This window comes from Astyanax mexicanus, chromosome 19 (genome assembly GCF_023375975.1).
Source record: "Astyanax mexicanus isolate ESR-SI-001 chromosome 19, AstMex3_surface, whole genome shotgun sequence".
In the NCBI taxonomy this organism is placed as follows: domain Eukaryota; kingdom Metazoa; phylum Chordata; class Actinopteri; order Characiformes; family Acestrorhamphidae; genus Astyanax; species Astyanax mexicanus.
Window position 1 is genome coordinate 36,014,020 of NC_064426.1, and position 27,914 is coordinate 36,041,933.

A 27,914-nucleotide genomic window follows, 5' to 3' on the forward strand; every position below is an offset into this window, starting at 1 on the left:
ATCTGGAAATCTAAGCTTACTGTTAATAAAGAGAAGTCCTTTATTTTCAGGAAATAAATCTGTGCTTAGCTTTAATGAGGAACATTAGTGTCACCCTGTTTCTGTAGAGTTGCACACAAAATACGTCTTATAATCCAATGTTCCTTATATATAAAAATAGACCAGAAAATAATATGTTCGTTGAAAGTGCGTCTTACAGTGTGAAGAATATGGTACTACTTCTGTCTGTGTAGCTCAATAGCTTCCTTCTGGGTGCAACTATTCTCGCAACCAAATCTGTTCTAATGAGTATACACATTTTTTTCAAGTCAGTAAAACTCAAGACTGTGCTTGTCCAGCCTGGGAATTGAACCCTTGTCTACGTCAGGGAGTTTTTCCCTATTTGGCCGAACAAACCACTAACAATCCTGCTTTTAGATCATTAAAACAACCATCTTAGTCCATTAAGGTTTGTCGTCATTTATTAGGATTGGCAGGAATGACACTAAGCCAAACAAAATAATGGATATAAGCATCCATCTAGCTTTAGTCTACCTTATTTGAACATGAGAGAGAACCATAAACCTCTCTTTAAAAATCATAGACCTACTTAGGCGAACAGTTAAGCACTAATGTTTAGAAGCCTGAAAAAGGTAATAAAAATGTTTCATTGCTAATTGATTTTTTTTCATTCCAGCACTCCAAGATGAAATGACTCTAAAAGCAACGAGGCAGAATTTACCGTAACATAGCATAAGAACATAAGATCAAGCTTCACTCAAATATTGATGATGAAGCTGCAAGGAACCCAAGGCAAATTTAGCCCTGCCTACAAAGTTACAAAACTAGCTTTGAAGTGTCTTCTTCAATAAATATCTGCAGAGTTCAAAGCAAGACAAAAGTGCGCACAACTTTTAACCAATAGTATTTAATGATCATTGCAATTTCCGCCCTGTAACCCCCCCATAACTATCACCCCCTCCCCCAGCCCCCAATCCCTCCGAAAAGTCCTCTTTCCCACACAGTAGACAATCAGGACCAGGAATTAGCTATTTAAAACAGACCTAAATAAATATGAGCTTGTGTTTTTTTTGAGTTGAGAGTTTGTGTGTGCATGTATGTGTGTGTGCAAGTGTGAGAGGACTTGAACTTATGGAAAGGGTAAAATTAAAAATAAATAAATCTAAATTAATTTAGATTTTAGAAGTTCGTGTTAGACTTTCCAAATTTTAAACAAGAAATAGAACATACTTGGGGCAATTGGTTAGTGTCACTAAACCTTCTACAATAATAAGAACAATAAGAACCTTTCTAAAATAGCTTTTTCTTCAAACCGTTACAAAAAAAAAAAAAAAAAAAGAAAATAAAAAGAAAGAAAGAAATCAAGTCAAACAGCACCACCTACAGGCAGAGCTCAGCTTTGGTCACAAAGGAGGAGGTGGAGGAGGAAGAGGAAGAGGGATGGAACAAAGCAAGACTGACCAACACAAATGTCGCAAAAAAGTACAGTTAGTTGATCAAGCTGTTAAGACTTCATTACATTTGAACTGAATATATAAAATAAGGGTAAAAAAAAAAAGAAAAAAAAAAAGGGAAAAATATTGGATATTAAGTATCTGCATTAATTATTGTGTGTTGCTGTCGTTAAATTCATTTTTAAAAGTTTGCAGCTTAGAAGAAAAGGAATAAAATCGTTAAACCTTTTAGACGCGCCAACACAACGCGCATATTACAACACAACAATAATGTCCTACATATTAATGTAGGGCATTATTTAGGACTGTTTTTAAATTGTTGGGCTGTTTTCTTCTGTTTTTCTGTTTTCTTGTTCTCTAAATTCGCTTGTAACTTTTGTACGATGGAAAAACTTTAGCAAGGGGGTTCTAATTTCCTACTGTATGGCTACAGTTAGCAGGGCTGCCCATGCTCACCAGTATTATATCTTAAGACAGGATGGACAATCCTTACAATAAAAGCTTACAATGATAAAGCAGCAAAGTGGGTTTAAAAGAAACAAAGGAAAAAAAATAAAATAAATAAACTGGGGGGTGTCGGGCAGGAGTGGATGCCAGGCATTCAGAGTATTCTCCTTTAAGTTCAGAAACGTTTGCATTATTATCTTACACAGAAGACGCTAAAGAAGGAGTGAGGGGGCTTCTCCCACAATGTCAGGTATCAGGTATCTGCCTTCAAACAAACTGAAGATGACCTCTTTCATCACAAACGAGTGTGTGCATGTGTGTTTATGCATGTGTGTGTTCATTTATGTTCATGGACTGTGGGGTGCAGGGCATGTATGAGTCTACTTTGTCTGTAAGTAGTTGCAGTTCTGTCTGTCTCCTTCTGCTCCGTGCTTCCGTCCATTTCTATTTGTAGCATGAAACGCAACCATCAGCTTTTGAATGAATTTTCCTTCTTTCATTCTCTCACGCTCTCTCTGTCTCTTTTTTTACTCCCCTCCCCACATCACATCGCAAGCTTTGAAATGCTGGGGAGAGGAAGAGGGGCAGAGGGGATGGACAGCTCGCTGCAGCTCATCCTCCATCCTTCTTTCCCCTTCCTGCTTCTCTCCCTCGCTCTCTCTCTTTCTCTTTCTGTAGGTAGAGGCAGATCCTCCTCTACCCAGGACACGGCAGAGCCGGGTGGGGCGAGTACAGAGCCCCACGCTCTCTGCTCCGAATCAGACAGGCGCAGATGGGTGGAGCTCTCAGTTTGAGACGCTGCTGCTGGAGGAGCTGGAGGTGGAGGCGATGGCTGTGTTGGAGTTGCCGGTGGTGGCCACTGATTTGCGGATGTGGGGGAGAAGGAAGGGATCGCTGGCCAGCTGATGGACGTCGATACGGTCCTCTTTGCGGTAGACCAGACACCGGCGGATGAAGGCCTGGAAGGAGGACATTAAAAAAAAAGTCATTTCAGTCACTTAAATGAATAAGTATTTGATATAGGCTATTTATTGCATCAAGTTTAAAGTGGAATTATGTGAACACAGATGTTTTGGGCTCCCACATTCGCACTATAAAGCACACATTTCTGAAAGTGAAAGAAGCATGTGGGCTGAGGCATTAAAAGTAATATTGCACGATTTTACTTAAACACGACTCAAGTTACACAGCACAGAACAGCACAGCACAGCACTGTGAAGTTCATGTGAAGTTCATCTTGTCCGCATCACCTAAGTTACATAGTGCAGATAGCAGTATGCCAAGCCTGATATCTGCACTATTCTTCTTAGAAATGCTGTTTTTTGGTTCATAAATGCTACATAAATGTTACAACAAACACTACAATAAATGTTTGCATATCAACATCTTTAGGCATGTTAATGAAAGAATGGTGCATATATTTGCACTGGACTAAATACCATTCATTGCACATTGTACCTTGAGTCAAGATAAGATACTGTGTTAATGAGAACGAGACTTAAGATTTAAACAAATATCTTTTTTTAAATTTCAAAGTTTTATGCAATTAAATTTTTTTTTAATCCTGCAGTTTTGCATTTAAGTAATCATCTGGTAATAGAAGTAAATTAGGTTTTAATCTAAATTATGATTTATGTAAGATTTATTATATTTGGTAAAAGATAGAACAGTATGGTTAACTCAACAGCTTCTCTCCTGTATGATCTCACATAATTCTTAAAACTATTGTCAACCTATGACTGAATCTGCATAGCGCTGTATATTCTCTGTTTCTTTAAAATTATTTTAGTAATGTAAATGTGCATCACGAACAGCAGCAGTTGTAATTGGTCCACTGAGCAGACCACATATTCCCCACCTTTGAGAGTGGGTGGAGAGTGAGTGTAAATTTTATAGTTAAGCTTGAGCAGACAAGCGCTGATCAAACATTTGTTTTCGTTACCTGTGCATTAGACTCTGGAGACACATTTAATTCTTGACGAAAAATATTGTGCCACAAGATCTCGGCACACCCTGGGCATTATTATTATTATTTTTAAATCTTATTGAAATCGTCCTGCCTTAGCATACTGACATAAACCCAAAAAAGCTATTTAATGCTCTCTGAACAACAAGAAAACTGTACAACCCCCCCCCCCCCCCCCCCCCCAAAAAAAACATCCTCACTCTACACTCAAATACACAGATCATACTAAATCATCTGAACCTGATCACAGAACAAAGAAAAGCTCATGCAGACAGACAGACAGATAGGAAGTGAGGTGTACCTTGGCCTCAGGTGAAACTCCAGGTTTGGGAGGGAACTGCACCTCTGTGGCTTTGAGTATAGTGTTCTCCTGCAGGATGTCTTGCTGTGACTGATTATGACCAAACGGCTGAAGGAAACAAAAGCAGACAGTCTTTTAACAATATGTGGTGTTTTATGACATCATGAACGCAGGTACTTTTTCGACCAACTAAACATTTTTACACAGTGTGTTGCACAACTCTCAGATGATGCAAATTACTGACTAAGGGGATTGCTGAAAATGGGGATTTGGGCTATGTCGTAGTATAGAGTAGAATTGGCAGTTATTTTTATATTTTTGCTAAACTGCCTTTTAGTTAACGAGTAGGAACAGTTTATTCCTGTTGGCTGGGCCTGAACAATTATTCAGCTGGAAACCATTACAGCACCCGGTCAACCAAGATCAGGAATGCAGGAGCTTATTCAGGGCTACTGGGGATTTATTTTTAGGAAAATATATAGCCTCAACTGTGAACTATAGGTGCCAACTGTGAACTTTAAGTACTTTACGCACTCATTCACTTTACCAGCCTTAAGCTATACACCATATTTGCACTACCGTTATACGGGTTCTATTTATACTGTCATTCCATGTCAATCACCATCAATAGTGCACTACTGTCTTCCGTCTTACTCATGTTTATTGTGTCTTGTTGTTTTGTACATATAGTGTCTCCCACTCTTTTAGATTATATATCTTATTACTTATATTTATATATCTATTTCTCCCCCACCACTACTGCACCTTGTTTCTGTCTCATGTATGCCTGTGTATGTATTTGTGTCCCTGCTGTATTGTACACATAGTGTCTCCCATTCTCTCTTTTATTATATCTATTATCTGTACCTGCTGTAAAATTGGGAAGGAGAGTAACGAAATTTTAATTCTCTGTATGTCGTGTACATATGCAGCATTGACAATAAAACTACTTGACTTGACCTCTTCCTTAGAAGATTACAAACACCTGACACACAGATCGTGTTTATCACTGTGTAGCTGTGCATCAGTTGGACTCCGTTACTCAGAAATCAAATTAAACGAGAAAGAAATTTCTCCAAGAAACTGTGAATAAAATGTGATTACCTTTTTCCCATAGAGGCACTGGTAAAAGATCACTCCAACTGACCACACGTCCACCTTGTTGGAAATCTTAGGTGGCTCCTTCCCAACAACAAAACATTCAGGTGGCAAGTACCTACAGAGAGGAGTAGAAGAATGTTGAATATGGCAGCTGCTTTTATTTACACTCATCACCAAAGAGAAATGGCTGGAAGAATAGTAGCACCCAGACGGAAGTGTCAGATAACATGCTAGACGTCTCAGCATGGAGTTGTAGAGGTTCCTAATGGTGTCCTGTGATAATTCATTCCAAATAGACTATAATAGATTTCAGATTTAGTGACACAAGAGCGTTTTACAAATTTTCTATCTGGGAACGTTCTGAGGTTTGTGTCTGGTCATGGCATGGTATCTGTGTTATAGAGTATAGTCCTGTTAGAATAGTGCATTGGAGTGTGTGTTCACAAAAGGCAAAGTCAGTAACATAACGATTGGCTGTCAAAGGATCCAATACTATGACACCAGAGGCCTTCTGGACAAGTGATGCAAGACAACATAATGTGGATCTTGGTGCTGAACAAAAGCCTCCACAAATGTTGGATCATTGCCATTCACTCCATGACAGTCTGTCACAACTGTCCAAGCTTCATTCCCATCAGAGGATTCCTTCTAGGTGCAATTAGTAGTGTAGGAGTGTACGAAAGCCATTCCTCCTATAGTGGACCTTCAAAGTCTTCCCAAGTTTTGATCAGACATTCTACTCCTGCATTACACAGACTTTTAGTTCAAGACCAAAATGTCATAATAAGAGACACCCATCTAAATACTGTCTGTAATCAAACAGTGGTCAGAAAACACATGCAGACTCACCAGTAGGTCCCAGCTCCTTGCGAGGTCAGCTCCATGCCATCTACACCATAGTTATCATCGTCCATGATCTTGGACAAGCCGAAGTCTGTAATCTTGATCTCCCCACATGCTGTGCCGTTTACCAGTAGGATGTTACCTAGACAGCCACAAGAGACACAGGCCAAAAGGTTAGCCCTGTGGGGTCTCTGTGAAGCACAGTGATAACTTTCAAAGATGTCTGCCTCAGGGTTTAAAGCCAGCTCTGCTAACTCTCTAACTGTAAGGACTGATTTTCATGAAACAAAATATGTCAGCAGTCTCCATTTTAGGTGAGCCTGTTTTTCTAATGATGTCTTAGAGAAAAACAATGATGTGAGCTCTGCTGCCACCTATAGGTAGGACCCTATTAAATCAAAAGTTTTTTTCATAAAACTGCATTTAATTTGTTTCTGCCAGGTAGGGACTAGAGGAAAAATGAAGTCATGGCCTGAAAGTGTTGGCAACCCTTGAATTTGTCCAGAAAATTAAGTATTTCACCCAGGGAAAAAAATTGCAATTACACATGTTTTGTTAAACACGTACCTATGTCCTTTGTGTGTATGGAAACACAAAAAAGGGTTTGGGGGGGGGGTGGGGGGGAATGGGCCGGGAAAAAATTACTGGCACCTCAACATATTATTTGGTTACACACCCTTTGGAAAAAAAATAATTAAAAATAATTATTTCCTATAACAATCAACATTACTATTACATCTCTCAACTGGAATTTTGAACTCTTCTTTTACAGACTACTCAACATCTCTCATATTTGAAGCATGGCAACAGCAATTTTAAGATCTCTCCACAAGTGTTTAATGGGATTTATTGGGACTTATTGCTGGCTAATTCAAAAAAGCATTCAGAGATTGATGGAAATAAAACATTGGAGAGTTGTGAAGTATGTTTGGGGTCATTGTCCTGCTGGAAGACCCATGACCTAGGACGCAAACCCAGCTTTCTGACACCGCTTTAGCTTTACATTGCAACCTAAAATGCTTTAGCAAAGTTTAATAAGTCCACAAGATGTATACCCAGAAGAATTGTGGCTTACATTTGGGCAAACTACAATCTTGCTTTTGTATGTCTCTGCGTCAGCAGTGGACTCCTCCTGGGTCTTCTGCTATAGTGTTTCATTTTATCCAAATGTTGACGGATAGTTTGCGCAAACACTGATGCACCCTGAGCCTGCAGGACAGCTTGAATTTCTTTGTTTTTTTTGGAACTTAATGTGTGTGTGTTTAATAACCCTGATTGTGGAAGAAAGAATGAGCTAACACCTCAAACAATACCTTTGTCCACATAATGTGTTTTCAAAGAACATTAGAAACACAAAGAAACCTTAAAATATGATTTGAGCAGCCAAAGAATCTAGACTGAGAAGAACGTGAACGTGAATCTAATTATAATTCTGCTACTAACCACCTAATGTGGTGGTTAAATGTCCAGCGTATCAAAACTCAATCAGAATACAAACTATATAGGTCAAAATTTGTATTTGGGCTGGCAATTTAGAGGACATCTGTCATAGTGTCAAAGTTGTCTCTTACCTGGTTTAAGGTCGTAATGGATAATTGGTGGGCGGATCTCGTTCAGGTATTTGAGTGCGTTGACCACTTGCATGATGATGGACCGGCCTTCTTTCTCAGACATTAGCTTATGCTGCTTCAGGTAGAAGTCCAGATCATTGCCCTCGCAGTACTCCAGAACTGTGCAAAACCTATTCCCACACACAAAAACATTTTTTTTTTTCAATTGTACTGTACATATATAAATATATTCTAGAGCATCTACTGTTATTGGACCTAAGATGAATTAAAATCACTCACGAGTCAGTGTCCAGGGAAAAGTAATCATAAAGTTTGACTATTCTGGGATGGTCCAGCTCCTTGTGAATGCGGTATTCTCGGCAAGCGTGTCTGAAACCAATCAGCACAGACTGTTTAAAAACCCCTCAGTTCAGACAGACACGACTGAACAAACCCAACAAATAAATACTTAATCTACTCCTTAAAACGCACTGAGCAAAACCAAGCAGTTTATGACTGGTTGGAACTACACAGAAAGATTCAAGCTGTAAGTGATTCAGAACAGTGTCCTACTTGTGGTAGTTCTCCTTCTTCTCATCTCTCCAGTTTTTATTGAGCTGATGGATTTTTACAGCCACGTATCTCTGCTCTGTCAAGTCGAAGGCCTGGATGAGAAGAAAGAAAACAGACAGAGAATAAAGTCAGTTCTATACTGTAGTGAGGCTTAAGCACCCACTTTAGTACTGCCTTTCCTGTATGCCACAGCACAAAATATACCATTGTGATAATATCAAAGGAACCAAAGCTAAGCATACAATCCCCATTGCCTACAGAAGGAATAATTAAGAATGGGAATGGAAATAAATAGGAATGGAAATTTATGCATTTGAAAAGAGAAATCCAGTGTAAAATGGATTTAGGGCGTATTGAAACATGATGCGTACTAACTTATGTCAAATAGCCCACCTCCTTTCTCCCCCAGCATTCCTAAATACATGCTCCAAAAATCATACAATGGTTTAATTTTTAGTTTGTGAAATTGTGCTTTTTCCAACACTTTCAGACAACTCTCTTGACTGAGCCATATTTGTAACATGAAATCAATTACTGTCAGCAAACCTCAAAACCAGCTCAAATACTTCTTATCCTAAGCAAAACTAATGAGGTCCTTAATTTGCCACATAAATAACTAAATAAGGGGATTCTTGTCTATTTCCCGGTCTATTTTAATACATAAGACACACCGGATTATAAGGGGCATTAAGCGACATTAGTAAGGAACAGGGGTTGTCACCATGTTTATTTTATTTATGTTTTTTATTTTTATTTACAGGAAGTTTAGAATTCCAGATTTCCACTAAGGCTGGGTGCAGCAGCATTAGCGTTAGCTGCCTATGTTTAGCGCTAGCAAATGCTGCCCAACAGGGCTACACTGTGGAACCCTGAGTGTTCCCGTAACCCAGGGCTAGCGCTTAACGGCTAATGCTAATACTGCTTCAGCATCGGTGCTGGAGAACTAAACCGAAACTTCTGTTTAATGCTGCACTTCAGCAGAGTGGCTTTACTGCTCCTTACAACCTGACTAGTAGAATTCATACATAAGGCGCATCGGATAATAAGGAGTACTGATGATTTTGGGGAAATTATAGGATTTTAGGTGTGCCTTATAGTGCAATAAATACAATCATTAAACGTGATTTTTTTTGTTGAATTAGGAGAAACCATTTATAACGCCTAACTGGTTTGCTTCAAACAGCTGGATACAATTATTTTGGGTTTTTCAGAAAGCTTCCATACCTTGTAGACTTCACTGAAGCCTCCTCTGCCCAGCAGGTGTAGCAGCAGATAGCGGTCATTCAGTGTGGGGTGATCTTTGAACCTGCCACAGAACAATGAAACCAACATGACTTCAAAACTACAGCCCAGACACATTCAAAGTTAAACCAGCAGAAACCCCAAATTAACAGTTATGTCATCCATTGTTCAGACTAAACAGAGAACAAAGCCAAGCAGTGCCAGAGGTCTATGTCATCATCAAACTCTACAGAACAAAACAATGGAACATCAGAAAGACTTACTGAGAGTTATCTTCGTTGTGTATTCTCTTGAGTTCTCGGATGTGAAGATTACGCACTCGCTCCAACCGTTCCAATTCCACTTGAATCTCAGCCTCCTCCTATTCAGCAAGACAAACACATAATACAAAACACACAACCAAGCAGGGTCAGAAAATATGACCAAAATTAAGGGATATATTATAATAGAAGTTTTGGTCAATACGCCGTAATTCCAAAATCAACGTGAACAATTAAAAAAAAAAAAAAAAAAAAAACATTGGCTGTGGTGTACATCATGTACTGACATAGCCAGACTAGAGACGCCTACTGTGTTCTGCTCAGCTTAAATGCAATGAACTGAGAGCAGCACCCTGTGTTAAAACATCAATAGTGTATAAAATGTACAAAGTATCAGAAATGTGCTTAAAAAAATCACTGTTGCTGAATTTTCTATTTAAATTTTCTAATGCAATATACAAATGATACTGAATTATTGTATAGCCCTGCACCAAGCTTGCGTGTAGACACATGTATGCTTCATACCTTTTTTAGGTGGCCGAGTCTCAATTTGAAAATCTCTTCCTGCTCGTGATATTCTGCTAGTGATAACCTATTGGCGTGGGGAAGAAAAAAAAATACAATTACAAAAGATATTGAATAAATATATGTCATATAATGCACACATTATTGCTCTCTCTCTCTGTCCACTTACATCTCATTCTCTGCCCCGTTGCTCTTATTCTTGCGTTTGTTGGGCTCCAGACTGGGAGGTGGGGTCTGGGATGCGCTGGGCGGTTTCTTCTTAGCCAAGAGCTTCCGCTGCCTTTCTATGTCTTCTCTCTGAGAGTTCACCCTCTCCTGCTGCCTGCAGATGCAAAGACAGAGAGGAGGAAAAACAGATTAAAAACAATAAATAGGAAGCTAGAAAACATTGAGCAGTTCATCCAAATTAGGGGATGTATAGAACATTAAACAACATTGGTGCAATGCAATGTAGTTAAAAGGTGACAAACATCAGAAAAGCATAGGGGTGGGTAAAAAAAAAAAAAAAAAAATCAATTCATCGATTATTTTTTTTTCTTTTAAATGACCGATATCTATTTATATTATCTAAAGATCGATCCTTAGAATTAGCTCATATTCCCTGTATATGCATACAGCACCGCCTTCTGGCAGGGGTGATCAGTTAAGTTGGAGCTTGAGTCAGCACTGGAGGGAGTTTCTGTAATTTCCACTCACAACTGCATGTGTTTATCAAACTAGTACATTTTACACTGTTTGTTGTTTTCAATTGTTGTTTTCGCCTGTAGCTTAGCAGGTTAGTCGATTTACTGGGCAAGCTAAACCCTCTTTAGCTGGATTTCTGAATACCAAACACGGCCTGTGCGCTAAACTAACCCATGCCGGAGCACTAAACCGTTAGTTAATGAAGCCAATAGGGGTAGACGAACAGTTTGAGGTGCAGCATGTAACCTATTGTATTTAAAAATAAATAAATAAATAAAACAAAAACTAAATGTTTTCTAGTCAATTGAGACACGTTTATGGTGGCAAAATGTGTTTCTTCCAATAACATTACAGGCTCATGTCACAGCACCACAGTGTTCCTAATGAATTGGGCAAACATGGCTACAGATTGTGGCTGAAGCATCAAAGGAAAATAGAAAAATAAAAAAAAAACGAATAGTGTGTCCTTTTCAGTGAACTGGAGCAAGTTCTCAGTTATCAGCTCAGCTGCAGTCTAAATTCTTTTAAAGCTTATAAGATTCTGAGAAGGATTAAAGTGAAACTTAACGTGAAGCACTGCTCTTTTGGGCATATGTGCCACTTACAAAGCTTAAAATGTTCAGACAGATGTCAGACATGGGTCACATTAAAAAAGATTGTGTGAACAGCCTTACATGAACAACAGATTTGGTCACAAAATCAGAATTGGGCCACTTTTACCTGCTGCTGAAATGTAGCCTAAGACTGCATGTGAGTATTTGTGCAAACTTAACATTGATGCATCAAAGAACCAAAAAAAACCTGAATAAGTATGTTCCATCACACCTATATAAAAAAACACACACACACCTATACTTGTGTTTATTTACACTCGACTCAAACTCTTGGGTGTGGTAATGAGTTGAGTGATTGCGAGTCTTACTTGATTAGGTTCTGAAAGGCATAGCCATCACTCCACTGCTCGGTGAAAGAGGCACCGTGTCGTACTGTAGTGAAATGGCCCAACCGCAGCCGGTCCTGCATACTCTTATCCCTACACGCCATCTTCTCCTGCTTCGACTGCAAAACACACATGCGCACAAATGAACACGCAATCAATACAGGTTCTACAATGCAGTAAAATTACACACCCTTATGAAAAACAAACCGTGCACGCACCTTCTCGATGAGCAGCTTCTTACTCATGGTCACACACTTGTTGAGGCGTTCTTTACAGCGCTCCAGCATTCTCTGCTGCTCATCAATCTGTCTGCGCAAGTCACAGTTCACCTGAAACACAAGATCAAGCACTGTTAGTTCAGTACTGAGGGACGCAGTCTTTCCACACCCAGACGAGTAATACATATCTCTCATGTCCAGACCCACTTCCTGCTAGTACAGGGGATTGACCCGGTATTCTCAAGTGTTCCAAGCCTGCTTCTCCATCCTTTAAAGGAGAACTCCGGTGTAAAATTCACTTTTTATGTAGTAAAACATGCGAGAGTACTAACCTTTGTTGGACAGCTCACCTCTGCTCTCTCAAAGCTTTCCGAGATCCAGTAATTTTGTGCTTTTTGCCCAGAACTATTTACAACGGGCGCTTTAGGACATACCCTTTCCGCCTGCAGATAAATCACTTTTTACACTGTTATCCAGGCTCTAAGTAGCTGCACACCTCATTGGTAAAATATAAAACTAGACATTAAAGGGATAGTTCGGTATTTTTGACATGAGTCTGTATGGCATCATCATAACCAGTGTCGTGCATCCACCCTGACTTACCCCCCACAGCGTCCTGTGAGCCGAGTTCTTGTCCAGTTTAGGTCAAAGCGAAAGTAGTCCGGCAAGTTTGCTGGGGTCAGGAAAATAACTCCTTTTTCTTCCCAAAGCAGTACGTGTTCAAAAGAGTGATTTATTTACATCACAAAAAACTAACCCTGCAAAAGTCACGCCTCGTAAATCACTTGGGTCCTACTTTCTCTCATTTCGTATCAGTGCGCGTCATTCTGACAGCGAGCTGCGCACGCGTCAACAAGCGAGAAGTAAACAAAGCGACCCAAACACGTAGGCTAGCTGTCAGGTTGCAGCGCTGCGCGCATTGATATGGAACGAGAGAAAGTAGGACCCAAGTGATTTACGAGGCGTGACTTTTGCAGGGTTAGTTTTTTGTGATGTAAATAAATCACTCTTTTGAACACGTACTGCTTTGGGAAGAAAAAGGAGTTATTTTCCTGACCCCAGCAAACATGCCGGACTACTTTCGCTTTGACCTAAACTGGACAAGAACTCGGCTCACAGGACGCTGTGGGGGGTAAGTCAGTGTGGATGCACGACACTGGTTATGATGATGCCATACAGACTCATGTCAAAAATACCGAACTATCCCTTTAAGAACTTTAAAAGTGCATAAGAGGATGTATACATAGACGCCGCATAGCCTGCCTCCTGGCCCATCTCCAATAGACAGCGTCAGTCGATGCGGCATCTATGTATACATGTCTATGAGCACGCTTTTACTTTAAGATGGTGGCGCCCGGAGATGTAGCTAACACTACGGGTTGTAAACAGTAGTTTTTAATAAGTTTCTTCTGTACTTTGAAAGTTATTAATGCCTCGTTTTAAATGTTAGGGCTCTCCAGATTCTACCAATGAGGCATGGAGCTACTTTGAGCCTGGATAACAGGGTTAAAAGTGATTTATCTGCAAGGGGGAAAGAGGATACCCCGAAATGCCCGTTGTAAAGAGTTCTGGGCAAAAGGCACAAAAATTACTGGATCTTGGAAAGTTGCGTGAGAAAAGTCAATTTTACAACGGAGTTCTCCTTTAAGGATGGGTGGCCCTGACCATTTTTTATAATGCCCTTAATTGGCACTCCCTATGTGAGGCCATGCTTTACTGTACATTGGCAGCTAAACTTTAGGAGCCCTAGACCTGATTTTCCTGTATATTTTGATAGGTTGATGTACCTATATTACAATTAAAGAGGTTCTAGGAAACTTATATGTCTTCAATTGAGATTCAACCATTTTACATTTAAATATCAGATCTCTTCTATTGTTATGTGTGTTTTTTTTTAATCAGATTGAGTTTTTTTTTTATTTATTACAATGTTGATTATTAAAAAAAAATTAACTAATCATTAATTTGTAACTAAACTGCATAGCACAAGGTGTTTTGTTTAATGTTTTCTCACTAAATAACACAAATTTAGCACTTAAATATCTTCTGGCCATTTAAAGGGTGATGAATTCTCCTACACTGTTGTTTTTATTGTTTTGATGTGAGACAGCTAGAAACAGGGGCTGTACCAACAGGAAGCAGAGATTGAGGGCATGATAGAAATTAGAGATGGATCCTTACCCTGAGCAGATCATCAATACGCCCCTCTTTCTTCTCTAGGTCTGAACTCTTACTGCTTTCCAACGCTGCCAACTTCTCCAGAGTCAACTCAGACTAAAGGAGAGACGGGGAAAAACAGAACAGGGCTTTAAGATGTGAATTTCTTACCAGTTACATCACCACATTACTAGTATGTGAATCTTGCTGTAAACACAATACACAATGTTTGTGTGGGTATGTAGTGGGTTACCTGTGTTGCTCTGTGCTGCGTGTGAATAAAGGCTGGTTTGATGGAACATGAGGAGTGGGAGTGGTCTGTGTTTACTGAGCCAATAGAGGAGGGGCTTCCTTGCTGCACCTGTCAATGAAACATACACACAAAAATGGCTGTAGACAGACAGTCAGACTGAAACCTTCTAGGAAATTTTGTATGAAGTGATAAAAACAGGGAGCTAGCACGCCCAAAAAGAGTGATTGCGATGGAGCACTGTCTAGAGTGAAAGAAAGGAGAGAGGAAGAGAGCATAAGAAATAAAAATAAAAAAATGACAGAAGGATGAGACAGAGAGAGAGAGATGGAGATAGAGAGAGAAGGTGACTCACTGCAGCAGGAGGGTTGGAGAGAGAATGCTGGGGAGAGGAGCGCACCACAGGAGGAATACTGCGCGCCGGACTAGTGCCAGCACCACTACCCCCCGCAAACTAGAAAGAGAGAGAGAAAGAGAGAGAGATATTAGCATAAAGTATGAATTGTTAGTATAAAATCTGGTGGTCATGGATTTGCATTTTCATTTGTTGCTCTAGTCACATGTTGCAATGAACTAAATGCAGCTCCTCCACTAATGCTTGGTAGATTAGTTGCTACATATACCCTTATTAAAAAGTCTATAACCACTGTTTGCAGCAGCATGTATGCCAGCTAGTGGGATAAAAGCTCACCAGTTATTAAAGCAGGGTGTTATAGCACATGGTTTCTCAACCGGGGGGGGGGGGGGGCACGGCCCACCAGGGGGCCGCAAAGCACCCTCTAGGGGTCCGCATGGCTCATTCTCAGAGGGAGAAAGTAGTCTGTAGTGAGGACTTTAAATCAGGTGTCTTAAACTTGCGGCCAGAGGGCCATTTGCAGCCCGCAGAACGATATTTTGTGGGTCGTGATTTAAAATCAATTTTTTTGTTATTGCATATAAAGACGCATCCTCTCCCCGTCCACCAGCACAGCGCATCCTACTCATTTAAATAGAGAGAGCCGCTGCATGAGCGCAGCCCTGCCCTCCTGCAAAAAGTTCAGAGGCACAAACGAGCCTCTCACACACACAGAACAGCTGCCTTTCAACCACGGAGGAGAAGCTGAAAACGGATTTATAGAACTATAGATCACAGTGAGGTTGATTGAAAATCTTGAACTTACGATTGACTACACCTGTTGCTTGATTTGAATTAAAAAACGTCACGGATACGCCCACACAGGGAGCCAAATCATCAGGTGTTCTGTCGAGTTGTGCTACCCTTTCAAACAGTGCTACTCTTATGTGTATATTTAAAGGGAAAAATAAAAAAGAAGCACAATATTGAAGTATGTTTCCAGTAAAAAGTTAATGTACATTATTTGGAAAGCCTAAATCCCTGTTCAGGGTAAAGTTATGGTAGCAAGTGTTTATTATACTCTGTTATTATAGATATTCTATCATCATCATCATCATTATTATTATTATTATTAGGGGGGCCTTAACGCTTTCAAGTTGTAAACAGGTGGGCTTCAAGGTAGAAAAGGTTGAGAACCCTTGTTATAGCAAACCGGTGTCCCTCCCTACATTTTATTATGCTCTCTCAAGTGCTTTCCCCACATTGCACTGCGCATGCAAGACGGCAGAGTGCAGGATGAAAATGTTCAGGTGTCAATGACCGTCCAAATATTCCTCCACACTCACGAAAGAAAAAAAAACACTATTTATTAAATAGGTGTTTTAAATCAATGTGTTGATACAATATATTGTTTGAGTTGGGACATTTGAAGCAGCATAGCCTCAACATCACAAATCCTCATGAGATAAAGGCTCTAAATTACTTACAAAAAAAATTGCACCTCTGATCACATCAAAACACATAATACTTTCGTATTTTTAAGTTATTGCTGAATAAATATCAGCAAGACACGTTGCACTATTACTAATTAGAGCTGCAACATTGGTTGGCCCTTGTGGTTTTTAAAATATGCTTTAGAAATAAATTTGACTTGACTTGAACTAATGACCCTTATATTAGTTGACTAATCTTCGGATTATTTGTTCGATAAGTCAATAAGCCAAGGTTGTGTTTTTGTCATGCCCTCCATTTATATTTTCAACTGGTCTGGACAGCTAAACATTTAGGGCCCAAGACTTATTCCGCAATACATTTTAATAGTTAGACATACCTATATTAAACAAAAAATTACAAAGTATATTACTGGAAACATTCAAACAGGCTCAATGTTTTTTTCAGGAGATTCTAGGATGCTTGTATGAATTTTTTACTTGCACTTTTTCCCATTAAGGAAATACCTTCCTAAAGAATATTGTTTGTCTAAGAAAATAAAGATTCTTATTAAAGTCTATAGTTACTAAAACATAACTTAATTTTAATTGAGTAGACAGAGTACAGTATCTCCCCAACAGTTAGCCAGCTAACGTAGGTTTATCTAATTTAAGTAATGTTAATAGAGGTATGAAGCCTGTTTAAAATCACCTCAGCAGCTCTTTGAAGTAATTTAACTCACCACGGGTAATATAGAAATCACTGTTTAAACTGTGGAGCGAACAGAATCAGTAAAAACAGATTGTAGAGTATTGTGGAGTCAAATGCTATTACAGCTGCTATTACACTGCATGCTTATCTCTCCCGCTCTGCTGTTCCTACCCACACTGGAACCTCATTGGCCAACTAAGCAATAGGGGAGGCCAATCAGGACGCTCAGGATTTGTCACTCACTATGTATGCATCTTCCTCTCTCGCACGTGTGCACCCTCTCTCTCTCTCTCGATTGTTTGCTTAAATCACACATTAACGACGCAAACAATAAATTTGTGACAAATTGTTGTATATGTCGTCTAATTAGTCTGCTAGAGGTTTTAAATGTGTTTAAAAGTGTGTCACATTTTTAAATGGTTTTGTAATAACTTTTTTGCTAAAACACAAACTATAACATTTAGGCAATTTGACTTATCAAAAACACTGTATAATCTGTCATTGCATTTCATCTTCATGCTCTTGTGCTGATTAATGTTGGAATAGCCATTCCTGTCTCAAACTAAGTTCTTTATGTAAAGAAATGAGTCACAACATATTTAAACTGCATAAATATATGTATTGCATATAGATATAACCAACCTCAAAATAATCGCTGATCTTGTGTCCTCGGCCTCCAGCTTTTGCTGATGAAAAAAAAGAAAGAGATACAAGATCATAACATGCAGAGTGAGTCAAAAGGCTGGATGTGGAGATTTGAAATCTCTCAGCCACACTGAATCCACCAGTTGTTAAATCCTGGAGGACGAACAGTCACACTTATTCTTAATCGTTACATAACCTGCCAGCTTTCACACACTCCAAGAACTTGCAGAAGAAGAGTAAAGGCCCTTGACAGATGAGGTATGTGTTCAAGGAAGAAAATGCACACTAGTCAATGCCAATTGCTAAAGAAAGGTTCCAAAAAGGGAGGCTTACCTTGGCTGTCAAAGGGGTCTCCTTTCCTCTTACGTGTCCTCTGGTCATTAGACTTCTTCTCAGGTGTCTGAGAAGAATGAGTGAGAGGAAAAAGAAGAATGGCAGCAAGAGAAAGAGGTGGAGCATGAACACAAGAGAATGTGAAAGAGGACAGCAGAGAAAACAGAAAAAAGGAGAGACAGAATAAGAGACAGGAAGCAAAAAAAGCAAGAGAGAACGAACAGGAATCCATTACATCACTTCATTCCATAATCCTACTCATCATTCCAGACATTTCCATGAATTGATCACAAGTGTGAGCTCATACAACCTGCAGACCAGACAAACACCAGCCTCCCCAGACTAAACTAAACAGTACAGTACTAACGTAACCCCATTACACAATCTCATCACTGCACACACTCCATCAGATCTACCACCAACACTTCAAACGCCGCACCCAAAAAAAGCCCTTAGCCATATTAAACATTGTGATCAGCTGAAGCTTTAAGAAAACATTCTACCATGCAGTTCAGAATTGTATCAAGGATAAAATGTACATGCTGTGATACATCAGGGAAGCATTAATAATATTTATTCATGTATATAAATTCACTTGTGCTACTGTAAGCAAGGATTTGCCCTAAACTCAAAGTTAAATAAATAAGAAGACTACAGGCCTACAGCTACATAAAAATACATTTTTTTAACTAAATCAGTGATTGATAAACTGTGCTAAACTAAACCTATAGATTCAAGCCCTATATTAAAACGTGCCACGAAAAAAAATCATGAAGTTAAACTGACATACCAAAACTTTCTAACATTTTAACATTCATTTATAAGTTGTCTGACCAGAGAAGGATGGGTCCTGCCCTTATATATTAGCCTTGATAGTACATGTGATCGTACAAGGAACATGTGAAGGCCAATTTATTCTTCTGCATCGAACCTACACCGTAGCCTACATGTCGCCGCGTACCCTAAGCAGTAGCTCGAGGTGCACCTCCCTGGAAATGTAACTACGCGTTGCACTACACAGACAGTCGCAACTGTGATTGGTCCGCCGGGCCCGTCTTTGCGGTTTAAACTGCAGAGCGACGCAGAAATATAAACGCTCTCAATGGATACGTGTAGGCTACGCTGTAGGTTTGACGCAGTGGCGTGCAGTGAATATAATGGGTACCCCTTCTGCAAACACCCCCCCCCCCCCCCCTTAATGTAATGTGACACAATATCTGTCTAATTTGCAGTCGCAATTCCATGACACTTAGCTAACTACTAAACTAAGCCAGCATGTGCGCTGTTTTACAACGCGTACCCCTTCAGCAGAGCGCTGAGAAGGGGTTAGACAGCCATGGTCCCGCCCCAGTAGTGAAAACCATGAATCTGATTGGTTAGATTGTCCTATGACTTTGCTAACAGACTCATTACTACACCTTTCTCAAAATCAGAAAAAGGGTCCAGACAGACACGTGAGCAGAAGCCATTTTAAAAAGCCAAGTCATATAAGAGTCCTATGGCAACTGAAAAACACAGACTAAGGAACTAAGACTAAGTTGACTTAGGAATGGCGACACCTGTGCAAATTGTGAGGTGCTATTTTGTAAGTGTTTACAGCAATTTGAGAGTCAGACAGACAGCATATACTCAATTTCCAAAGTTCTGCAGTCATTTAACATTCTCCATGGGAGATGGCAAAAGCCATGGGGCACAATACTAGTTCTCGTCTTAAGACTTCTGGTATGCTAGTGTACATTTTCCCTTAATGCAATAAAAACAAAGGTTTTCTGGTTCTCCATCTCACTAGTGATATGACACAATTATCAAAATAGTTGCAAATTTACTGTTTTTTTTTTTATTATTATAGCATCAGATTTGTGCATTAGTGCATTATCATACGTATATGAAACTTTTCTCTGTTCTGAACCCATTTAAAAAATCTGTAAAAGTGAAGCGATTTCCCCTTGTTTTCACCCAGGAAATAAAATCCAAGCTTAACAAAATGGGTCACAACAAACCACATTCTCTATGCTGATTGGTCAGGTCTGTCTAGGGCAGGAGTAAGTAAGTACATACAAGAAGACGGTCCTGAGTTTTAGACTAGTTCAGATTTTTGTGAGGTTTAAGATAAAGGAAACGGCAGAAAGTGCACTTTTTATAGCTGCTATAATAATCTGGTTAATAAAACAGGAAAAAAAGTTCAGACCCAGTTAGATTAAAGTCAATCACATTTCCATCATTTTAGAGTTTGTTTGAGACCAAATCGAGACAACTATCTTTCAAAAGTCTTGGTATAGTCAGAGTTGTTTGGGGTGACCATGCCTAATGCTTAAATTAATCACATCACCACAAAACCATGTTTTGATTTGACTGGATTAAAAAGTGCAAATGTAGCTGGTATAGATGTTTACAGGGTCTGATGTCATTCATCCAGAAAAAAACAACAACAATGCTTTATTTGTGTATGTATGTAGCAAACTAACCTCAAGCTCTTTGTCACTCAGGGAACCAACACTACACAGACTCTGATTGGACGATTCATTGTGCCCGGAACCCTATGGAGAGGAGGAAGAGGGAAAAACACAAAACAAATAAATAAAAACAGAACCAACTTCAAACACAGAGACATTTAAGCTGCTGAGAACATCCTGTTTATAAGTGCATTTCTCCATTTCTGCTAAATGCTGCTTCATTATCCCTTGCTACTTCTTTCCCACCCCATCATGCTCCAAAAATGCACAAAGCCACAGAGTTTCAAGCTTGCACAGAGATAGGGTGAAGGAAAGAGACAGCAGGGGGGTGGAGCATGAAGGACGCTCATTTTGTAACAAATCCTATTTCTCCTTTAGGTCACTTTGGGCTCGGTGTTAAGAAAAGCATCTATAATTCACCAACGCAGGAGCACTGAGGGCCCAGTCCTGAAGCACCTGACGTGCCTCGCATGAGGTTGATGCAGTCAGATGCTCCCACTGGGACTGCACAGTGTGTTACAGTTTAACAGTGTCTGCAACACGACAAACAGGAAAAATCACGTTTATGAATTCACATCAGTACTCAGCATCTAGGGAATCAAACTGAAGCAATCTTGAGCACACTGGGGTTTGATGAACCATTGGCATTTCAGCTCTGGGCCAAAATCACATTTTATTTATTTATTTTGTTAAAAAGATTCAATTTGCAGAAATTTTAATGTTATTTTACACCTTTCAATCACTGAAGCCATTTTTGGACATGAATAGTTTTATATACTGAGACGGGGTAATGTAATTATACCACAGCAGGGGTGGGCAATATGGCTCTAAAATAATTTCACGATATTTCATGTTTTTTTTTATGATAACGATACTTTTGGCGACATGACAAAACACTGAATTAGAAAAATTATTTAGAATTTTATTATTGCATGCGATATGATATGGCTAACTGAGATATTAAAAAACAATACTTTTATCAGATTTGTAACAGAAGTCAATGATCCAGAATGCCATGATACTAATAATAATGCACTCCAAATATATCCATATATCCAGGATTAAAGTAAATAATTGATACTGGACAGATATAATCTGTCTCTCTAGTAGATATATAATGGGAAATGAGAACAGTGTGAATTTTTCTTTTGCTAAAAACGGAAAAGAATAGAACCCTGATGGGATAATTAGGGGTGGGTGATATCTCACGATATTTCAGAGTGTAATATCGTTCACGGTATTCCAATTTTTTGGCGATATTATCACGTACAATATGATATGGTACACACCTATAGCACAGGATGTTGTTCACAACAAAAATGCTTTTCTGTGGTGGCACATATGTTAAAAATATGCCTGACCAGTCAGTGCTGAGCTTCAAAGCTGCAGACTGATCAAGTGAAACTGAAGAGTAGCAGCAGCCTCAGAAGAGAAAAGCTCATATGAACTTCATAATTAGCACTCAAATAGAGGACGAACTTAAAAAAACAAAAAGAAGCAGAAAGGACAATGAGCAGAGAAAGTAAGTGTGGATGTGTGATAGCTTTTTGTTGTGAAAAAAAATGATGTATTCATTTACCTGTCAGAGGTTCCAACTTCCTACATGTAGCCTTGAAATTACAAGCACGTCACTTTCAGAGCAACGTAAAAATTGGTAGACGCAACTTGCACTGTGCTAGTGGATTAGTCTCTGCCATCTTGTAAGGTCAGCACAGGCTGTTCAGTTATTTTATTCATATACAGGTGAGGTGTTATTACCAAAACTTCCATTCATATTTTATTTAGCGACCGCCCCTCATATGTAAATCTTTCTGACTAAAATCACTTAAGCCCTATTCGGACGGGGCTACTCCTTCACAGGGTTTTTTTCTGTGATTTTATTTCAAACCAGATCTGATATTTTCCTCTGTCAACCTCAGAAAAACCTACAACACTATTAATTACATAACCTCACCTTTAAGTTACTCAACACTAAAACTAAAATCACTAGATTCACTGGCTGTTTTGAGTCTTTTCCTACATATCCACTGGTGAAAAACAAGGTCACCCATAGCTTCCCAAAGTTTCACAGCTATTCACTGATAAATGTCCTGCAGATTAGGGATGTGCATGGTGACCTTCTGTCCCCTGAGGCACAAAATAAACAGCTGGAATTCACTGCAGTGTTTAGTTAGTGGGTGCTGTTTGAAGGTGGGCACTGCTAGGGTAAAATCTCTAAGTTAGAAATATCTGATCTCCTTGAGTATGCACTCCCTCTCTGTTTAACTTTGAGCCATTTACAACTAATCAGAAGACATCCCCTAAATGGTTGGTTATAGTTTGTTAAATAGTCTTTGACCGTTTACAGTGTGTAGTCTAGTTCAAAGACAAAATTATAAGTGAAGGCATTGCAATTGGCCTCGCTTTGAACATCAGGGCCCTCTGGATTCTATGCATGCATTCTTTGCATGCTCAATGCTACGCCTTTATTGCTAGCATTGTAAGCTTGTTGGGAGCATTTGCTAAAAGCGGTGAACTTCAGAATGCTGGAAGTTAACTAAGGTGGGCTATATGATGATAAAAAAAAAAAGGTTTGTACTCATCACTGGACTTATCCTTTACCGTGAATCGTGAGTCACGTGAGTCAACTCAAAAACCTGACTCAATCACAAACACAACACATCACTAGTCCACAGACCTTTCCAATTAACCACAGAGGCCCAAATATCGATGTCCAGTAAACAGGCAGTGTGATTAATTGTATTGCCTCACTTTGTGCGAACCAAAGCAAGGTAGATCAAAGGACACAGGGGAGAGGGATAACAAATCAGTGGCCACAGACAGATAAGAAGCTGAATATAAAGTGGTTGCAAGGTGATTACTAAGCTGGCTGTATGTGTGTTTAGAAGACACAAACAGAGAGGGACAGAAAACCAAAGGAAAGAGATGATGGGCTGAAAAAACGAGTAGAGGAGATGTTTAGGGTGTGCTGGCAGACCTTTGCGACTCCGACCCCAGTGAAGCGTGCTTCCAACAGCTCCTGCCTCCGAGGGTCCAAACTGTGCAGTTCCTCCATCATGACTGTGGGAGAAAGATAACCAGAGAAAAAAAGAGAGAGAGAGAGAGAGAGAGAGAGAGAGAGAGAGAGAGAGAGAATGGTTTGCATCTGATTATGTAGCCATAGTGATGCTGACGGATTGATACCACATTAATGTGTGTGACATGTTGAGTCATGTGTCACTGCATGTTTTTTTTTTACACCGTTTTTCGAGACCTTTCTAAATCTTAATCAGTCTCTCCCTCACACTCTCACACAGTACATGCATGCATATAAACAAAGCAACCAAAGCCCCTCCTGAGACTTGCAGCATCATAAATCAAGTCACACGACTGCATAGCTAGCTATGACACGTATCCAGACCTCAAATAAAATACATAGGTTATAAACCAGTTTAAACTGTTTTAGCTAACTGAACCACAGCACTGAGCTCTTCTTCCCTTATGATACCATATCATAGGCTCCAACCTTGCCTAATTAGTTACTTAGTTAGCCAACACAACTATTCAAGCACAAACCCGAGGTCATTTAGGAAGATTCTCGACTTCACAACTTCATTAGGTCAGCAGCAGGTTCAGGGAGGTGGCTAGAAATGAAAAACAGACGATGCCTAAGAGCTAGCTTTCTGACCTAGCCAGCTAACCAGATAAAAGCTATAAAGCTAGTTGGCAACCGAAGTATTAAATCACCATCTCTGCAATAAAGATACCTCCAGCTCAGTTCAGCTATACTAAAACCCAAACAGCGCAAAACATCCATCACCTCCCTGCACAAACCGATAAAACAAACCACAGGTTGATTATTTAAAAGGCTAAAAAGGTATGCTAGCTAGCGTTAGCTAGGTTTGCTAGCTATTAGCTCACCACCACGCTAGCTTGCTTGCTAACCAGCTAACAGACTGCATTAATCATCTCCATGCTCATTTCTCAAGCAAATACGAACTAAAATGCCCCCAAAACACACTAAAAACAAGTCTTAAAACCATTTAGGTCGAGTCTCTAACCCAACTGACCCATGTTAGATTTCCAGTTATTTAGGTTATTAAGCTAAAATGTGCAAAAACGACGGTTTTCTCCGGGCTCCTGGGAGTTGAAAGCATCCTTAGCTATAGCTAGCTCAAGCTAGGTAGCTAGCGTTAGCTACCAAACATTGTTTGCACTGTTGTTAGCGAAATAGCTAGCTTAGCTAATTTACCCACTAACTAATGTATTACTAGGTTTAGCTAGCTGGGTTAGTTAAAATTAAGTTCTTAGCTAGCCTAGCTAACTTAGCTAGTTAGCTACCCACTAAATAGCGTATAGCTAGGCTAGGTTAACTAATGTATTAACACTAGTTAGTTAGGTTAACGTTACCTAACGCTAAGGTTAAGTTTTTAGCGAGCCTTTTAGCTACCCACGTATGTATTACTACTTAGTTAAGTTAACTAAGCTAAATGGCTAACTAGCTAGGTTTATTAAGCTTTAACCTAGCATATGTGGTTACCCTCTAACTTAGTAGTTAGCAAAGTTAGTTATGTTAGCGCTAGGTAACTTACTTGGGTTCCTTGTGTTAAGTTTTTTTTTAACTAGCCTTTTAGCTAACTTACCCACATATGTATTCAGTTACTAGTTAGTTAACGCTAGCAAGTTTTTAGCTAGCCTAGCGTAGCTAGTTAGCCATAGTTAGGTTAATAAAAAGCCAGTCAATGTAGCTTAGCTAATCAACAAGCTGCATTTTAAAGCTAACCAAGTTTATCTAACCTAGTTAGCTAACTAACTAACTTACCTGAAGTGTTGTGGATGGCGTTTAAACTATCTAATACAGATGTTTAGATATTTTTGGTTTGTGGTTTGATGTTCGACTGCCCTCCTTCTCCTCCTCCTCTTCTTCTTCTTCCAGTCTCCAGTCTCTTCTTTTTCGACTAGCCCGACATTCCCGAACAAGGCCTCGACCGAATCCCCGCCTCTCTCCAGCGCTCAGTAGCCGGCAGACGGTGCGGAGAGGCCGGCAGCCCCACTAGCTAGTGCCGACTTCCAGCGGCGAGCAGCGGAGGGCCGGGGCACCTCCACCTCGAGGCCTCAATATGGCCAACCTCTGTCCTGATAGTTTCCCCTGAAAACCCAGTAAAAAAATCCCAATCTAGCGAGCTATATCCAGCCAGCTATCACCCGATCCGGCTACCCAGCGCTCCTTTCTTCCTCACCTAGAGCTACAAAGCAATGGCATGCTGCCCAGGCACCCCGTTCACAGCACATTCATCCGCCATCGTTCCGTTTCTTCTCCCCAAGCGGAGTAACTTGTTAGTTCGCGAAATCTCGACCTCGCTCCCTGATCCCGTCCGTCTCCTCCGGGTCAGCAGCACCGAACCGGGCTCACCGCCTCTACTGATGAAGATGCCCCCAAAAACAGGTTCCCTGCGCGCATCTCCCGAGAACAATCCCGCTGCTGGAAGAAAAAAAACTGCTCCTGTTCCACTAGCCGTCCGTTCAGTCCAATCCGGATCGATTCGGTTCGGTTCTCATCTTTTGCAATGTAAACAATAATCGCTCAATCTCATATGTTCTCGTGAGATCGCGTCGGATTCCGTGAACGCTCGGCCACGCCCATTTCCACATTCCTCAGCGCTCACGTCCATTCAGATTTAATCTGGCAGCAGCAAATTAAACTAGATTTAAATTATTCAAAAAAAGGTGTGGAAAGGTATTCACATTCATTTCTCAGGTAGAGGTACAGATACTAGAGTTTAAATACTCCTGTAGAAGTTGAAGTATCAACTCTATTTTTTTATTGGAGAAGTCTATCCAAGAATAAAAACAGAAACTACAAAAAACGTTCATTATGCTCAAAATTTCCATACATCTCAGACAACTGTCTCTATTAAATGTTATATAAAATAAAACAACAATGGTAATACAATTTTAGTTTAAAGAAAAAAAATAAGAGACCACTTCAGTTTCTGAATCAGTTTCTCTGATTTTGTGATATATATAGGTATTTATTTATAGGTATATAATTGAGTAAAATAAACATTGTTTCATTCTATAAACTACGGACGACATTTCTCTCAAATTCCAAATAAAAACATTGTCATTTAGAGCATTTATTTACAGAAAATGAGAAATGGCTAAAATAAAAAAATGCAGAGCTTTCAGACCTCAGATAATGCAAAGAAAACAAGATTATAGTCATAAAGCTTTTAGAGTTCATAGATCAATATTTGGTGGAATAACCCTGATTTTAATTAAAGTTTTCATGCATCTTGGCATGTCCTCCTCCACCAGTCTTAGACACTGCTTTTGGATAACTTTATGCCACACCTGGTGCAAAAATTCAAGCAGTTCAGCTTGGTTTGATGGCTTGTGATACAGTTTAATTCCTGACTTCCCCAGGATGTACAGCACCATTTTTCATTGTTATTTATTTACTTATTTACATTAAGGCAAATAACTATTTACATTAAAAGTGAAAAATTCTTTAATACAAAGAGGAGAAAAGGAAAAATCCAATTCAGAGGTCATAGGGTCTACAAAACATGTGGACGTTTGGTCCTTTCTAAGGTAGCCATTTAGACCAGATCTGATTAAATTTTATCAATTTGAATTCTTAATGAATAAGTAAGTTTTTCCATTATAAAAACTGCATAAACCAAATCAGGCTTAGTAGATCCAAGTGATTACCTTTTTTACTTGCAGCAAGCAGGATACTTTTATCACTTAGCAAAGCAAAATCAAAGGCTATATTTAGCTAAAATATAGTACAAACAGCTTGATAAATAGCCCTCCAATATCCAGACAATACAGTACAATTGCCCAAAAATGTTATGCTTCAAAACTACTTAAAGTATAAAAGTATAGCCTCATTAAAAATATATAATGCAAATATATTAAAGGAGCTTAGTTTCAGTCGAGTTCTCTTGAGCCTCTGCCAAAAGTGTTAAAGTGAAAAAAAATCCAAAAAAAAAAAAAATCCAAAAAGGTTTTAGGCTGTTTACACTGCATCTGTTTTTTTAATGTGACCTATATATATAGAACTGTGATCAGTTATGGCTTCTAAACTGACACAAATGTAGCAAAAAACAGTGTGGAGTTTCGTTTGAAGTTTTGGTTTCATCTTTGCCAGTATCAGGGCAGCCATTAAGGAGTTTCAGTGTCTGACAGCTGGGCCTATCACCCCCCTTGGTGCAAGACCAGTTAGAGAAAATACAGTTATGTGATCTCAGGGGTTTTAGGCATGGTATGACTGCTGGTACCAAATGAGATGGTTTAGTGTTTGATATTTCTGGAACTGCTGATTCAATGAAATACCAACACAACCTCTACTGTCAGAAACCCCCACCCTTTTATTGATTTTTTTTATTGATGCTGATTTGTGAACATTTCATGATAAATAGACTAATAAAAATCATCCAAAATATTTGGAATGAAATTATTTCACTTAAAAAAGATTTTGCTTTTCTTCTTGCAACAATTGTAGAGTGATT

At 39.4% G+C, this 27,914-nt stretch overlaps 1 protein-coding gene across 1 annotated transcript; it reads right to left on the reverse strand.

The window, feature by feature from the left end:
* Positions 1-1,319: 1,319 nt before the first annotated feature.
* On the reverse strand, positions 1,320-26,017 carry tlk2 (tousled-like kinase 2). The gene is made up of 21 exons (XM_022665011.2): positions 25,220-26,017; positions 23,396-23,478; positions 20,431-20,502; positions 17,966-18,032; positions 17,630-17,673; positions 14,867-14,965; positions 14,515-14,622; positions 14,286-14,378; positions 12,105-12,215; positions 11,869-12,005; positions 10,432-10,584; positions 10,263-10,329; positions 9,741-9,838; positions 9,460-9,541; positions 8,236-8,327; positions 7,963-8,052; positions 7,684-7,853; positions 6,119-6,254; positions 5,273-5,384; positions 4,169-4,276; positions 1,320-2,860 (listed from the first exon to the last, which is right to left on the reverse strand). The coding sequence occupies exons 2-21, from the start codon at positions 23,474-23,476 to the stop codon at positions 2,687-2,689; spliced, it is 2,094 nt and encodes a 697-aa protein (XP_022520732.1). The 5' UTR covers positions 23,477-23,478; positions 25,220-26,017; the 3' UTR covers positions 1,320-2,686.
* Positions 26,018-27,914: the final 1,897 nt, after the last annotated feature.

Coding starts and splice junctions, on each gene's coding strand:
- tlk2 (XM_022665011.2), bottom strand. CDS start 23,476: ATGATGGAGGAACTGCACAGTTTGGACCCTCGGAGGCAGGAGCTGTTG. Junction 20,503..23,395: donor CTGGGGTCGGAGTCGCAAAG/GTCTGCCAGCAC, acceptor TCCTCTCCATAG/GGTTCCGGGCACAATGAATC. Junction 17,674..17,965: donor AGACCCCTTTGACAGCCAAG/GTAAGCCTCCCT, acceptor TTTTTTCATCAG/CAAAAGCTGGAGGCCGAGGA.